Source organism: Polyodon spathula, chromosome 3 (assembly GCF_017654505.1).
Source record: "Polyodon spathula isolate WHYD16114869_AA chromosome 3, ASM1765450v1, whole genome shotgun sequence".
NCBI lineage: Eukaryota > Metazoa > Chordata > Actinopteri > Acipenseriformes > Polyodontidae > Polyodon > Polyodon spathula.
The window spans coordinates 72006827-72022642 of NC_054536.1; the positions used below are offsets into that span (position 1 = coordinate 72006827).

The 15816-nt window shown below is 36.5% G+C and overlaps 1 protein-coding gene across 1 annotated transcript in view; it reads right to left on the reverse strand.

Annotated features, from left to right (window-relative positions):
* Positions 1 to 2982: 2982 nt before the first annotated feature.
* LOC121309333 (vasoactive intestinal polypeptide receptor-like) overlaps positions 2983 to 15816 on the reverse strand; it is a 39196-nt gene continuing 26362 nt past the window's right edge. The window contains exons 7-13 of the mRNA XM_041242214.1: positions 15174 to 15327; positions 14442 to 14502; positions 12895 to 12964; positions 12342 to 12433; positions 8586 to 8715; positions 7732 to 7773; positions 2983 to 4926 (exon numbers count right to left, since the gene is read on the reverse strand). Coding sequence (XP_041098148.1) covers positions 4738 to 4926; positions 7732 to 7773; positions 8586 to 8715; positions 12342 to 12433; positions 12895 to 12964; positions 14442 to 14502; positions 15174 to 15327 — 738 coding nt within the window. The 3' untranslated portion in view covers positions 2983 to 4737. The remainder of the gene's footprint in view (positions 4927 to 7731; positions 7774 to 8585; positions 8716 to 12341; positions 12434 to 12894; positions 12965 to 14441; positions 14503 to 15173; positions 15328 to 15816) is intronic.

Genomic DNA, 15816 nt, shown 5'->3' on the forward strand with positions numbered 1-15816 from the left:
GCTAAATAAACAAATCATAATAATAAAATACAGTAAGCAAGGTTGGGCTTAGCCAGTACATGGAGGGGGATATTTCCAAAGGCACATCATGCAAGCTATACTAAGGAGCATGGTCCTACAGTAAAATATGTACTATGCTTTACACTGTTTTAGTTTAAATGACTTGTCTTATAATATGAAGGAGGATATTTCCACATGTATTAAGAGCAAAATGTATCCAAAAACCATGGTTAATTCTCTTATGTGGGTGTTTGCTTTCCAATGAATTTTAAAATGATGCATTCAATATTGAAAGAAGATCCAGGATCCTCCACTTCCTGTCAAAATGTGATTATAAGGAAAAATGAATAATAAAAAAAAATAAATAAACACAAGTTAGCAATTCATTTGACATTAATAATACAATATCGTGGTTAAATTGACAAATACTTACATAACTCAAAATGTAATTTATGTAAATACATTACAGGAATAGGAAAATATTGTATTCATAACATGTATTTGGAAACAAAACAAATCAATTGTAGAATCACCATAGCAAGTTATTAAAATAATATACACAGGAAATATATATATATATTGTAAGGTACCAGGGAGGGGGGTAAAATCCTTCCCTGCTAAAAACCTTGTGAGAATGCACATTTGGGTGTTATGGGGTTTAATTGTAATTGTTTTAATGATTTAGTTAATCCTCGGCACCTGATCGTAATTATAAATTAGAGACAGGTGCAGGGTATTTAAAAGAGGCAGCCAGACTGATCGGGGCTGCTGAGTGAAGAGCCCGACTGCGTGTGTGTCCAGTCGTATTGAAGAGAGTGCTGAGAGAAGCCCGTTTTGGTGTTTGTCAGGTAAACGGCTTAGCCGTCCTGTGGTTTAGTGAGGAACCAGTCTATGTTTAGTCAGAGCTCCAAGAGGGAGCTAGGCATTTGTTTTGTTTAATTTATTTGATTGGTGTTTATTAAAAGTGCGCGTCAGCGCCGTAAAAGATCAATTTTTGTGTCCTGGGTCTATCTTAAAGGGGCAACGAACTCCGTGAGTGCGAGGATCGTTTTACAATATATATATATATAATATATATATATATATATATATATATATTTTATCATAAATATACAGACTACATATGCACAAAAGTATGTTTATATTATTATTATTATTATTATTATTATTATTATTATTATTTCACATATGCAACATTGTCAACAATTTGCAATAGACTAAAGAACGATTTATCCTCAGTTGTCCATGCAATTGTATCCTTTTCCCTTTTTTTAAGGTATGTGGGGAAACTATAAGAAAAGGCCAACAAGACGCTTGGATATATAGTGAAAAGTATTGAATCAAGGGAAGTAATGTTAAACCTGTACAATGCATTAATAAGACCTCATCTAGAATACTGTGTTCAGTTCTGGTCACCTCGCTACAAAAAGGATATTGCTGCTCTGGAAAGAGTGCAAAGAAGAGCGACTAGAATTATTCCAAGTTTAAAAGGCATGTCATATGCAGACAGGCTTAAAGAATTGAATCTGTTCAGTCTTGAACAAAGAAGACTATGCAGAAATTTGATTCAAACATTCAAAATTCTAAGAGGTATTGACAATGTCGAACCAAGGGACTTTTTTTCGACCTGAAAAAAGAAACATGGACCAGGGGTCACAAATGGAGATTAGATAAAGAGGCGTTCAGAACAGAAAATAGGAGGCAATTTTTTTACACAGAGAATTGTGAGGGTCTGGAACCAACTCCCCAGTAATGTTGTTGAAACTTACACCCTGGGATCCTTCAAAAAGCTGCTTGATGAGGCTCTGGGATCAATAAGCTACTAACAACCAAACGAGCAAGATGGGTCGAATAGCCTCCTCTCGTTTGTAAACTTTGTTATGTTCTTATGCTCTTAAAATTGAAATTGCTTGCATATGTATCTGTTTGCATGTCTCTAGACTCTTAAGGCCTTTGTTAATTAAGCAATGGTAATTTGGCCAGAATTGTGGGAGGGAAATTGAGGTGACAGGGCATGACACTTTGAGAAATATCATGCCCAATTTACTAACTAATTAGAAGCAACAATATCAGTCGGAAAAATTCAAATTAGCATACAAATTGTGGGTGGCAACAGGTCTGAAGTTGTGCAGTGTATTTATTCTATTGAGGTGAAGGAGCTTACTTACTGGTGGTGGCAAAGATACAAATACGAGAGAGAGAAAGAAAGAGCGGTGACATAAAAATTGACATTGTAACTACATTTAGTTACATTTTTAGGAACTATGTTCAATTACAACTGTGATGACTCTTCTAACATTGTTTGAAACAGTTGAAATGTGCTTCTAATAATTCAATAAAGGTATTTAAAGGTCGGTTGGTTAGGTTTTTTAGTAGTATTATATTACAAGCATTATTTTCATCCCAAATTGAACTTTGGAGTGTTCCAAGTGGTTTTATTAATAAAGGTAGGTATTTATTGTAAGGTATGTGAAATAAAGGTTGGCTCTGGCTTTTTTTTGTCAGCACTGTGGTGCTTTCACCTATTTAATAATAATAATAATAATAATAATAATTTATTTATTTGGCTGATGTGTATTTCCAAAGCTAGTTACAATTAGTTATTTTGCCCATTTATACAATTGGGTACAGCAGCAGTGGCCTGATATTGAACCCACCACCCTCAGATCAACAGTACAAATCCCTAACCACGTACATGTATAATCTGTAGCACTCAGGACTACAGCTCCAGATCACAGTTCAATTGTAGGTCAGACTTGCTTTTTTGGTTTGTTTTGTTTAAGGTTAAGAATATATTTACATTTTTTGCTACAATTTTTTTTTTTATTCAGGTTTTAGGGAGGTGCTTCTTTATCTTAGGAGTTTTCATTTATTTATGCATTTATTTCTCCATTTAGTTAGTTTGTTATTCATATATATTTATTATTATTAATTATTATTTCAATATTAATTAAAGTACTATATATGTATTTGTGTGTTCAATCTATTTGTGTATGTATATATATATATAATGTGTCTATCCTACATGTAATACAGAACAAACCATGCTGATACGTACTATATGCTTCATGTTGGTGTAGGACGTGTACTGTAGATAATAAAATATCATTTTAAATTGAAACTAAATTATTTCAGCATATTTTCTTTTTTATCCTAGTCTACTTACAATTAGCCCAAAATAAATCATAGTGTCACCTTAACATGTTATGGTTATACAGCACCTGAAATATCTGCCATTAAACTCTGTGTTTCTAACGAAAAGCTGTTTATAGTACACAGCATCCACCGCCTATGCTCTCTGCTTTGTCGCAGCATTCAGTTGGAAGAATTTTTGGGTCATTTTTGCCAGCACAAAATTCTTGTCAGACATTCGTGAATAGCTCATGAATGTATGGCAGCTCATTATCTGTGTTTAACATGCTGCTTTGCATACATAAACATCATCAATTCAATTCAGTGCAAATGAGGCGACAGCCCTATTCTGCCCCTTTCATTTTGCATCCACTCAGTCCTTTTTTTCCGCATGTAAATGAGAATAGTAAACAGGATACTGGGGACAGAACTACACACAGTAATCATATTTTGCATATGGTAAGCACTTCTAAATTAAGCCCTTAGTCTTGTTTAGACCCAAATCTTTATACCTGAACTAAGCTTACAAAACATGTTTATTCTCTCCCTCTATGTAAATGTACTTTATAAAATAATTTTAAAATAAGTTATGATTGATTCTGTGTTCCTGAAAGCTGCCTTATTGACAACATGTGACATTTACAGTATGTATCCACAGTAGTAGCACTAAAATGAGAGGTTGAACATTGATATATATATATCAATGCAGTGATGTTGTTTTCCTGTTCTTGTTGTGCACTTTTTGTGGTCAAGCATAAATTATAATTTTACAACATTTCCATAATAATTATTGATGTCCACACAGTCTTTTCACACTAAGTGCATTTAGTCAAATCGTAAACCTCCATTTGCGTTGCCAAATATAGGTTTCCTAGTACAGTAGCACTACTCCTTTAAAAGAATGCAGTGACCAAAAAGTTATGGACATTTGTAGCGCAATGTTTCATTTCGGAGAAAATAATAATTTACTTTTAACACACTCCTTAGGGTGAGTAATCAATTAATTAATGTTGGAAGATGACCAGGGTACACTACATGTTGTATGGATATCAAATTGTGCTGCATGAGATCACAGATTTACATGCAGTACAGTGGCATAAGTGGCATGGTTTGGAATCAGCCAATCAGCATGTATAAAGTTTTCAAACCATTTAAAAAATAATTATAAAGATATTGACAATTGTTGTGAATCTATGTCTGTGCATCAGATGAAAGAGGGTATTGTATACTAGCAGATTGCTCCAGTAATCAGTGTGAGAAAGAACTCAATCAATTCAGTAAATTAATAAAATATAGAAACAGAAAAATAATCCTGTACTATGAAGGCAATGTTGTGTTCAGTAGTGTTTCAGGATGGTGTGCACGTTTGTTTTGAAAGTAACTTTGCACTTACATTTCAGAACTAGGAACTGAACTTTGCGCACAAGAAATATTTAACAAAGGCCCCAACACAAATTTCATCAAAAACCGCTGACCTGAACTTCATATGACACATACCAATACACTGAGCCACCTGGTCCCCCAAACAAGTAATAGCTTAAAAATGACACACTACTGTGCCTTGCAGATACAACACATAGCCTTAGGTAGCCAACCAAATGAACATCACACAGAGGAAATACAGTTGTGGTATCCAGATGGTCTTCTTTTAGGGCTACGTTTTTCAAGTTCATTGAGTTGAGACACGAAGTTCCCAGTGCTGCTCTCTGAGGACAAGGCTCTGCGTTTTTGTTTAAAACTCAAACATCCCTCACCATGCCACCTTTCTAAATGTTTCTTCAGTTCTGCCTGAACCTGAAACAACACAGTAAAGTATTTTTACTGATGGACCCCTAGATAAGATAAGAGCATTGTTCATTTAAGTCAGGTCAGTCCTGATTTTATGTATTCATAAAAAAAGTATTTGTAGCTAACAAAATAATGCTTTCAAAAATCTTGTTTGTAGAGCATTTGTATTAACGCTAGAGGTCTCCAGTGTGTTGTTTTGAAATATTCTCATAATAAAACATGGCATCTGCTACTACAACAGATAAAAAAAAGCTCTCAGCGTTCTTGTCTGTTACACTTTGCACTTCCTGGGTCATTTCACTTCAGCAGTGTCTTCTGGGTCAAAGCAATGATGTTCATTAGGGGAAGCAACTGGTTGATTACTAACAGCAAAGGGGTGGAGGAGAGGGGGGGAGCAGGGTGGGGAAAATGGGGGGAGAGGGAGCAGGGAAGATTTCACTCTCCAGCTGAAAGGACATAAAGTGCAAGACAGAAAACAAGGTCTGAAAACAGAAATTTGAATAATAAAAAATGAAAATACATGTTTGCTAAAAGATTTAAAAACTAAAGATTTGAGACCTATATAGTGAATGGATATTATTTTGTTAGCTACTTGAAGTCAGGTTGAATTATACGTGTTTACGTTGCAGTTATGTGCTGTGTGGAAGTTGTACAAGTATCATTGGGTTTTGTAAAAGAGTCTTCCCACAGCCAGGAATTGCAGAGTGAAGAATAGTTATTTTGTTTTTTGAAAGTTTTGTTAAAACTTTTGACTTCAGTTAAACGAGTGTGACACATATCTTTGGATCTGTAGCATGTGAAATTGGAGGAAGCGCTGTGTAACTACACAATAGAGACTGATCTGAAATGCGTGCAAAAAAAAAAAACGCGGGCTGTGACAGATAAACAAGTACACAGTAACATTGAAGAGATGGGATTTGTATCAGAAAAGTAGCAACTGAGTCGGAAATCACGTGTGACGGGTAAGTGCCTTAATTTGTTTTATATATATAATGGGAATTAATTTTATTCTTAATACAAGGCAGTAAAATGTGACTGACGTGTACCTGGGTAACAGATATTCAAGTGCTGACTGTATTACATAATATCCATCAATTTCCCAATTTTATAAAGACACTGAACAAAAGTGATGCCTTCATTTGTTTACAGCTAATTGTTCTGACAAGGTATGAAATGATCTTAAATAATGTATTATTCTTGATGTTTAGATTCACTTTATATCGCTTTCCATTTCAATTAACACGTCCAAGTCCACTTTCTGTTGACATAAGAAATGGCACATTTATTCAATGTGGTATTCCTTACTACTGTATTAACATCCTCTTGAGGAAGAACGTTTCAGAGGGACTCCCTGGTGTACCTGCCACAACGTCTCTGATTACCAGCCACATGTCCCTACATTTATACAGAGTAAGTGGAGCTGGCAGAGTTGATAGGAACTTTAAAATTGTTCATTGTTTGTACTGGTTGTTACTTAAATATTAGTGGAAAGTGATAAATGTAACATAGGGCTAGGTTGTCATTTAAAAAATAAATAAATAAATAAAAGCATTCTAAAATGATTAAGAAACAACTTAAGACTACCTATTAGCCTCTACATTTAATGTATGTAGTGCTTATTTCTGCTTTGGTAACTGTATTGGGTGTGTTTTTCCTTTACCCATATTGTTTTACTGTTTAGATGAATACAATCATTTGAAGTTATGCACTATACATAGGCTGGGACCAAATCAAAACTTTGACAACCCGCTAATCGCACTTAACAAAACTGTACTTAATAGCATTTTCTTTTTGAGTAGAAGAAATAACATACTTACAAAAAAAAAGAAAACACTATTAAATACATTTTTGTTAAGTGCGATTTGCGGGTTGTCAAAGTTTTGATTTGGTCCCAGCCATAGTTTCATAACCAGATTAATTTAAAATACACATTGATTGCTTCAACATATACAATAGAGACATAAAACAATAACAACACAAAATTGCTTTCACTTTTTGAACAAGTAAAAAACTCTACTTTACAATTTAATACGCATAAGGGAGGATTTTCAAAAGGTCGTAATGATAACTCCAGTGGAACCAAATCGGTATGCAGCATTGAATTTGGGCAGTCGTTGTGCCTATTTTATTATTAAATAATCATGCTGATGTGATTTCAGAAATTATGTTGATTTCCAAAATAATGTTTCTTTTGCTTGTGTGGGAATTTAAAATGAAATCCGTGTTAATTGTCATAATTTATATACCCCCTACTAATATACCCCCTAGTGGGATTTAATTAGTTTTAAACCCACACGCCAGATAATCGTAAATCAGCATTTTATGTGTGACGTTTTCTAAATAAATGTACATTCTCCATGACAAAATGCACAATTTTAAATTAAGTTTACACCTTATACACAAAATAGTTCCCATTATTTTTTATTTCCATTTGGCTGCTGCTTGCAGATGGGAGAGCTGTCTCACTGTACACTAGTAGTTTCCATAACATCAAATTCTGCTTCCATTAATTTTTCTTGATCTCGGTAACATGCATTTTGATTAACGAGTTATCTAGTCGATGAGACAGGAAGCGATGTATGTGGCCTGCAACAATTAGGCTTTATAACAAGAAATGCGTATATTAACAATCTCATCGACTCAATTTCAAAGTATTAACGGATTCATTTTATTAAGGCATTTTGCTTGAAAATCACTTGTTACTAAAGCTGTTGTCACTATACCGCGAGTTCGATACAATAACACTGTTTTTTGAAATTCCTGCCCTAAAGGGATAAGTCTGTGTAGCTGAACACTGGTACAGTTACTTACCTCTCCATTCAAGAAACAATAAAGTAAAGCCACAAAAAAACCCTGAAATAGAAAAATACAATAATATAAGCATACAAAGAATATCTTTAATAAATACACTTATTAGAAATGCTTTACTACAAAACAAATTAATCACTTAATGTAGTGCTGAACCAGGTTTTCAAAGCCACTGTAGAAATTACTTTTAGTCTTATTATTAATCAGTGCCCCACTTTTATTTAAGTTTGTACTCCAATTTGGAATATGCAGGTATTTGACAGACAACATTATATGTGAAAAGTTGCTGTTGCTTCCTGGCATCTTATCATTACAGTTGTTGTAGTTCACACTAACACTAATTGTCTAATTGCAATCAGACTTAGTTTATAACCTGCTATTGCAAATTAAGCATTTTCATTTTATCCATAAATATTTGCTTACCAACGGACAAATCATAAAACATGATTTTGAAAACAACTGTAGAAGCATTTAATCCAGTTAGCTTATCTTTAAGACAACCATAGCATTAAAGCTGCAGGATATTCATTTTATTTTTAATTTTGACAACAAACATTACCTAACACTTGTGAGACCTGTAACAGGCTGCAGTCATTGTCTGGGTGGATGTATACTGAGACTTGTTATAAACAATTATTTCCTTAATTGAGACAATCATGAGGTAACTAGTGGCACACACTGGTTGTGAGCTTTTTAGACTGCAACAATTATCTTTTACACCTATCAGTAACAAATGGGTGCTAATATACAGTACATATATGTGCTCTTCTGGTTCTTTCTTTCTTTCTTTCTTTCTTTCTTTCTTTCTTTCTTTCTTTCTTTCTTTCTTTCTTTCTTTCTTTCATGGCCTTGATTACCTGAAAAGAGCCTAATCCAAGCTCAATATATAGTCTTGCATCTATTCCAGTGTTTTCTGGGAAGAATGCAAAGACAATATAGTGAACTCCAAGCAGTGGAATGAGAAGCAGAGTTGATTTTGCAAGCCTCCTAAAAGAACAACAACAAAAATGATTTTATATTGAAATTACAAGAGCACACTACGTTATTGCACCAAACTAGATTTCTGAGTCCTGCAAAAAACAGAAAAGTCATTAGTAAGTTGAGAATGGGTTCATTTTGATTACCTAAATACAGCAGAGTTCAGGAGGTGCTAAATCTAACAGGATACTAAAGTCAAATGTGCTTTGTATGTTCTATGTTATATCACCTTTTTGTTAGCACTATACAAAACACATTGCTACTATAAGTCAGACATTTTTTGAACTAGCAAGAAGCAAACCTCTATTGGACGAGCAGCACTAATTTCTTATTTTCTCATGAAAATGTGAATAAGACGTGTACAAAAATCATTTGCTATTTGTGATTATACAGCTTCAGTAAAAATATTATATATCTGAGAAAGTGTGATAAAAAATAAAGTCCTAAAAAATTATTTAGCTCTAATTACAATTAGTCTTGCATGTATGATTCTCTATTTAAAAAAAAAGAAGAAAAAAGAGCACCAGATAGGGTTGTTACTAGTGGAATGTGAACATCCCTGGTGTTGTTAAATTAAGGAGACTGGATGCAGTTATTATTACTGCATTTAAAACTAGTTTCATTAAAAGAGAATTCAAATTGCATTCAGAAACAAAAACGTTACCCTGGTTTCCTGAAAGAGAAGATGACCACCAACATACTTATGGGATATACCTGTCTTAGGGATATGCCTGCCTATTGGGTAGTTATTACTGAGCTCTTTATACCAGAGCTGCCGATAGGCCCCTTCCTGGGGTGACGTCCTCGGTCCTGCCTACCGAGGGATTAAACAGTCAGCTCACGGAAGTCACTTTCTCTTTTGCATCTAACCCGTGACAGCAACCGATGTGACCTCGCTGGTTGGTGGTCATCTTCTCTTTCAGGGAACCAGGGTTACGGTAAGTAACCTAACGCTCCCTTTCAATTCGAAGATGACCACCAACATGCTTATGGGAAAATATACCAGAGCAATCGCGAGGGAGAAGGAGCGGCAGCAGATGAGGGATGCATCAGAACCGCATAACCCAAGGGTTAACGGTGTGAGCGTGCAGACTTAAGGACCCTTGTGCCTAATGAAGGAGGGAAGGATCTACCACTTTACAGCAGTAGAACCTGGAGAATGTATATGGCATAGCCCAGCAAGCTACAGTAGAAAATATCATTCAATGAAGCTCCTCTAAAGAGGGCCCATGATGACTGTGGTAGAGTGCACAGCCACCCTCCCAGGTGGGGGTAGGCCGGCATTAGTACACACAGTCAAGACTGTGTCCCCAAACCAATGGGACAGTCACTGCTTAGAGAGGGCTGGACCTCGGGTCCTTTCACTATGACAGATGAAGAGCTGGTCAGACTGACGTAGCGCTCTTGTCCTATTCACATAATCTCTCAATGCCCTAACAGGGTAGAGGGGATTCAATCTCCGCAAAAGGAGGAGGGATGGAAAATGGATGGAAAAGCAGGGTTCATGCGCAATGATACCTTGTTTCCATTGTCCCAAATATGCATACAGGAACTGTGCACCGAAAGTGCCTGTAGCTCACTAGCCCACTTAGTAGAGCCTCCAGTACTACATCTAGACTCCATTCGGGGAGGACGTCCTTCTTAAGAGATCTAAGCTCAAGTGACTGCAGTAGGCAATCAGGATAGCTGTACTGGGAAGCGCACAGTGCTGCACCAGAGTGCAGCATGGCGATAACCTGGTTCTCGACCACGTGCAGTCACACAACAGGGCAGCTCGTAGTGTATACTGGAGTGCAGCACAGGCTCAAGGGACTAGACAAGAAGAAAACATGTAGAGCATCACACGTCTCTCTTTTCTCTCTTTTTTTATTTAGCTGCAATAGCAGAGTAAAACACAAAACAGCAAGCGCTCTAAGGTTAGAAAAGCAGACTACAATCGCAAAGCGATGTAGGCAGTTGAAAAGAAAGAGTAAACACAGCTAGTTGTGCAGCATTTATAGCTGAGTTCACAGAAGCGGAGTTTCTGATTCCAGGGAAGTGACAAGCCAGCTTCCAGTAATGAAATTGCAGGGGAACTCCAGAAGAGAGAAAAAAGAGAGAGAGCTATTTCACAGTCTCGATCCCAGCAACCGGCAAGGGTGTTTAGCCTGTACTATGTGCAGTCACACAACCGGGGCAACGCGTAGCCTACAGTGGAGTGGAGCACCGTCTACAGGCAGAGGGCATCAAGGCACTGCATGCACTGAGTACTGCGTGCACCTAGTGTACCAAGCACAGAGGGCGCTATGCGCACTGGGATACTAGACACTATGTGTACTGAGCACTGTGCACACTGAGTGACCAAGTACCGCGTGTACCAAGTATCGTGTGCGCTGAGTGCCCTGAGTACCGTACACATTGTGTGCACTGAGTGTGCTGAGCACTGAGGGCGCTATGCACACCAAGGTACTACACAACGTGAGCACAGAGCACCATGCTCACCGAGTGAAACGAATGTACAGAGTACCGTGTGCACCGAACACCGTGCACACAGAGCACTGTGTGCACTGAGGTGCTACACGCAGCGAGGCACCGAAGTACCGTGTGCACCGTGTGCACCGAGCATGGTGTGAACCGAGCACCATGTGCACCGAGCACCATGCACACCGAAGTACCAAGGGCTGAGCATGCACCGAGGTACCGAAGCACCGGGGGGCAGCTAATGAAGCGGTGCCTACCCTAACTGCGTGTAGTCACATATCTGGTCAACACACAGCATACACCAGGGAGACACACAGGATAAAGCCACGAAGGGCGAATTGAAAAACAACAGGAGAGAAAACACACCGGGGTGGGTGGGCTGAGGCAGCAGGCGAGGTCTACTCCACAGTGGGGTAGGTTAGAACGCAGCCCCGGTGGAGGAATTACACGGCTGACTGGCTGTTGTCAGTTTTTTTTTTTTTAACTGCTCTGCAGCTAAAATTCACAGCACAACACAGGCAAAGTGGGGTTGTGCGACAGGGTCAAACACATAGGTGGACATGCAACAATAATATTTATTTAGTTATATGTTGCCCAACTGCGCACACGGCAGCTGGCGGAATCAATTAATGCCAGAGGTACAGCAAAGCCTAGCCCTGGCAGAGGAACTGCGTTCTCCCCAAGAGTGTAGGCTGAAAAGACACACAGACACACACAATCATTTTTATTCACTACTGCACAAGCAGTAAATACACAGCCTGCAGAGCAAGTGAGGCAGGCTTTGAGGAAATGAGCAGAAAGAAGTTAAAGTTTAGAGCCACTGATTCCACAAAAGCGACAAGCCAGCTTTCATGTAGGGAAACTGCAGTTGACTCAGAAAAGCTCTTTCAAAACACGCTCAGTTAGAAATACAGAAGTCTGCCTCTTACCATAGGTGGGAGTCAAAAGAGAAAGTTGCTTCAGTGGGTTGACTGTTTAATCCCTTGGTAGGCAGGACCGAGGACGTCACCCCAGGAAGGGGCCTATCGGCAGCTCTGGTATAAAGAGCTCAGTATAACTACCAATTAGGCAGACATATCCCATAAGTAATGTTGGTGGTCATCTTCGAATTGAAAGCGAACATGATTCGGGCCCAACTTTGTACACCTAGCCTTAGGAAATAAAAGTGTATTTACAAAAAACGGCTTGAATCATTCCCTCCCACAGCTGGTGTCTTCAGTTTCTGTACCAGTATTCTGATAACGTTCACAAATATAACAAAGTTGACCTGTGGAAAAAAAGACAGGTACAAGTATGGCTAAGTTTAAAGAACATTTTGAAGAAAGTCCGCAAATAGCAAAATAGAAAAACCTGCCCATTGTAAAAATGGGGATACTTTTTTGTAAGAGAAGCTGCATCTATTTGTATAAAAAAAGATTTTCAGGCATAATCCGTAAAAGCAGATCTAACAAAACTTGTATTGAAGGCTGGCCACATACTGTCGTTGGTTCCATATCAAAGACTGCAAAAATAACTTTCATTAGAACAAAAGTGAATACTCTCTGTGTTTCTAATTTTTAAAACACTGTAATGACGTGAATTGCAGCAGTATTTTACTTTACAGTCACAAGCATCCTTACAAATGGAGTAGCTGTCTGTTAATAATAATTGTTTGTTTGTTTGTTTGTTTTTTTCTGGGTTTGACAGGGAAAGAAGATTATTTAAAGAAGTTGTTTTAAAATTACTCACAAAAACTGCAAAAAGTATTGGGCACCTTATGATCCACCAAACTGTGGTATCTTCATTGTCATCCCAGCATCTACAAAAGAGGAATCAACAAAATCCATTCACCTCAGAACTGATCAGAACACAATTAGTAACTTGAACATTAACACATCAACAATTTATATTGTTCTAAAAACAAGGCTAAAATCATTATATTAGTAGACCTAGCTACCCACACACATAACAGAATCGTACAATATAGAAGTAATTGGTTATCCTCATGGAGTATCATCATCTGAAAATTTCAGGCTGCTTTGAGGTGGTCTTGGCTATGAAAAGCACTACATACCTGTATATCTAGAGTTGTTGTTGTTGTTGTTGTTATTGTTGTTGTTGTTAGACACAAAACTCAAATAATCATAAGCAGTTACGCACATTTTTGTCTCAAAAAATCCTACATGTAATTACATCAAGTCTGAAAATATTAGAATAGTTGTGTTTTTACCGGAGTCAGTTAATATTACAGTTATTTTAGCTGTATTTTTGTTTCAGCCTTTCAAAGAAATAGTCATTTCTGTAACAAACTGTGTGTACTTTTGTGATGATTTCATAAAGTGAGTTGGCAAAGGCCACTAAGTTTATATTAATGTTTTGGGTAACTCAATAAAAAGTAAACTAAATGAGCTGGGTTTTAATTATACCTTCTATTCTAATGCCAGGAACTGGATTAAGGCATTGTTTATGTCATATATTTATGTAGAACTTCAAGTTTATTTAAAGTGTATTTATTTAAAATGTATTTAATAGGAGACATGAAAGTTTGTTAATACACATAAATTGTTCAAATATGACTTTGTTGCAACAATAATTGTGCATGACCCGTTTACAGCATGTCTAAAATATATAACCTTAGATGCAGTGCAACGCCTTGTCAAGTTTTCTTTACCACTAAAGTTTTTTTTTTTTTGTGTTACAAATTGGGCCCACCATGTTAGCATTAAATCGTTTGTCATTTAAATCCAGTATTCTTTGATAAAGGTATTTTACTTACCTATGCAACTCATCTGTTATTTTAATTTTCTGCTTTCACTGCTGCAAGTGGCCTTTACTCATCTCAAACTACCATGAATGTTTCTGGTTATTTGATTCATGGCAACCTCTAAGATGGAATTTCCAATATGTCACACAAGAAGCAATTCAGATGTTGTCACACAAATGTGTTAATTTGCAGAACAGTCCTACAATTCCTCTGATACATTAGGTTACGAAAGAAGCTCACAGTGTTAAAACTTGGGAAAAACGCATTTAATTTTCGTCTGCTGATATTCCAATAAAATATGCTTTCTAAATGTTTCATATTCTGTAAGGTACATTTGTGTTTTGTTCAGTTAATGTCCAATTAGAAGAAGAACCTTTCATGCTTTAAAATTTATCAAGAAAACCATGCCTATAAAGTTACTGCATTAATCAAGGAAACAAGAACCGTCGGTCAATATGCACATCCAGCAGATAAAGTAACACCAATACATCTTCCTAAAAATAAATACCCTATTCCTAATTGTTACACTTACCCATGGTTATCATGATAAATCCTAGTGAGTACCCATGTAGTCATTACTGTAGCTGGAGCACCTAAAAAAATGCATATTTCATATTAAGAGATATTTTTTATACAGCATATGCTAATCAAATACCACAGCTTGAATCCAAAACAAAGTGATTTAGGGCCCAATTCAATAACTTTAAGCTGAGTTAAAACTTACAGATGAATGCAATAAGCAAAGTGCATGTGTAGAATGTGATGTCTTAATCAAGGTGAGGTGGGTTTAGAAAAGACTACTGCTAGACGTCTGCAGCTGTCATTTGTGTTACTTATGTAAATGATTTTGAATTTACTTTCCAGTTACTAACTTACAGTTGCTGCAGTCACAAAGGGACAGAAATTACAGTTTCACGTGCCAATCTATCATTTGTAAAAAAAAAAAAAGATATGTGTTAACAAAACTGGTTAACAATGATCTAAGCAGGACGTCAGTAAAGAAATCTAGAAAACATAATAGGATTTGAAAATGTAATGTTCTAAAAATGTAGCTGGCATACATGATCCATTAAATGAGTGCTAAGCTATGCTATCAAATCAATTTTATTAACCCATTGTTATTTGTCTCCCTTTTATCATGAGGAAATCTGCATATTGCAAATTTAAATACGAAATACAAGCAACAACATATCTATTAGGCCCTTAGTAATATACCAAATAAGCACTATATCAAGCCAAGTATAAAGAATAGTTGTATACTCACCCCATCCCACCAAAATGTACCACCAGAAATATTTCTTCTCTGAAACAAACGTTAGTGCCAGAAGTGTCTTTAGGTACATGCCTTCCACCAGTAGCCAGAAGAAATTAGCCAGAATGCTGAATTGAAAGAACACAACAGCAGCTTTACACGAAACCTGTAAACAGAAGAGATGACAATGCTATTATAATGTTGCACATCTCATTTAGAATCATTTGAATTATCTCAGAATTATTAATTATTTCAGAGTCTTTGTCTTATACTCACTGCAAATAACTATATATATATAATATATCTTATATAATGCTATATATATATATTATATATATTATATATATATAGACGGTCCATAGAACGCATTAATGCATTAAATGCATTTTTTTTTTCATTTATAGACACATCCTACCCCACAACTTCCAAGTGAAAAATTCTAGAAAGTTGTAGAAAATTAATTAAAAATAAAACTGAAATAGCTTGGTTGGATAAGTTTCCACCCCCCTTGTAATAGCAATCCTAAAGCTCCTTAGTTCAGGTATAACCAATAATTTTCAAAATCACACACCAAGTTAAGTCGGAAGCCTGCTTAATTTTTGCAAATGCTAGGACAAAGGTTACACACTGTACCAATCCTGTCATTTTGACAAAG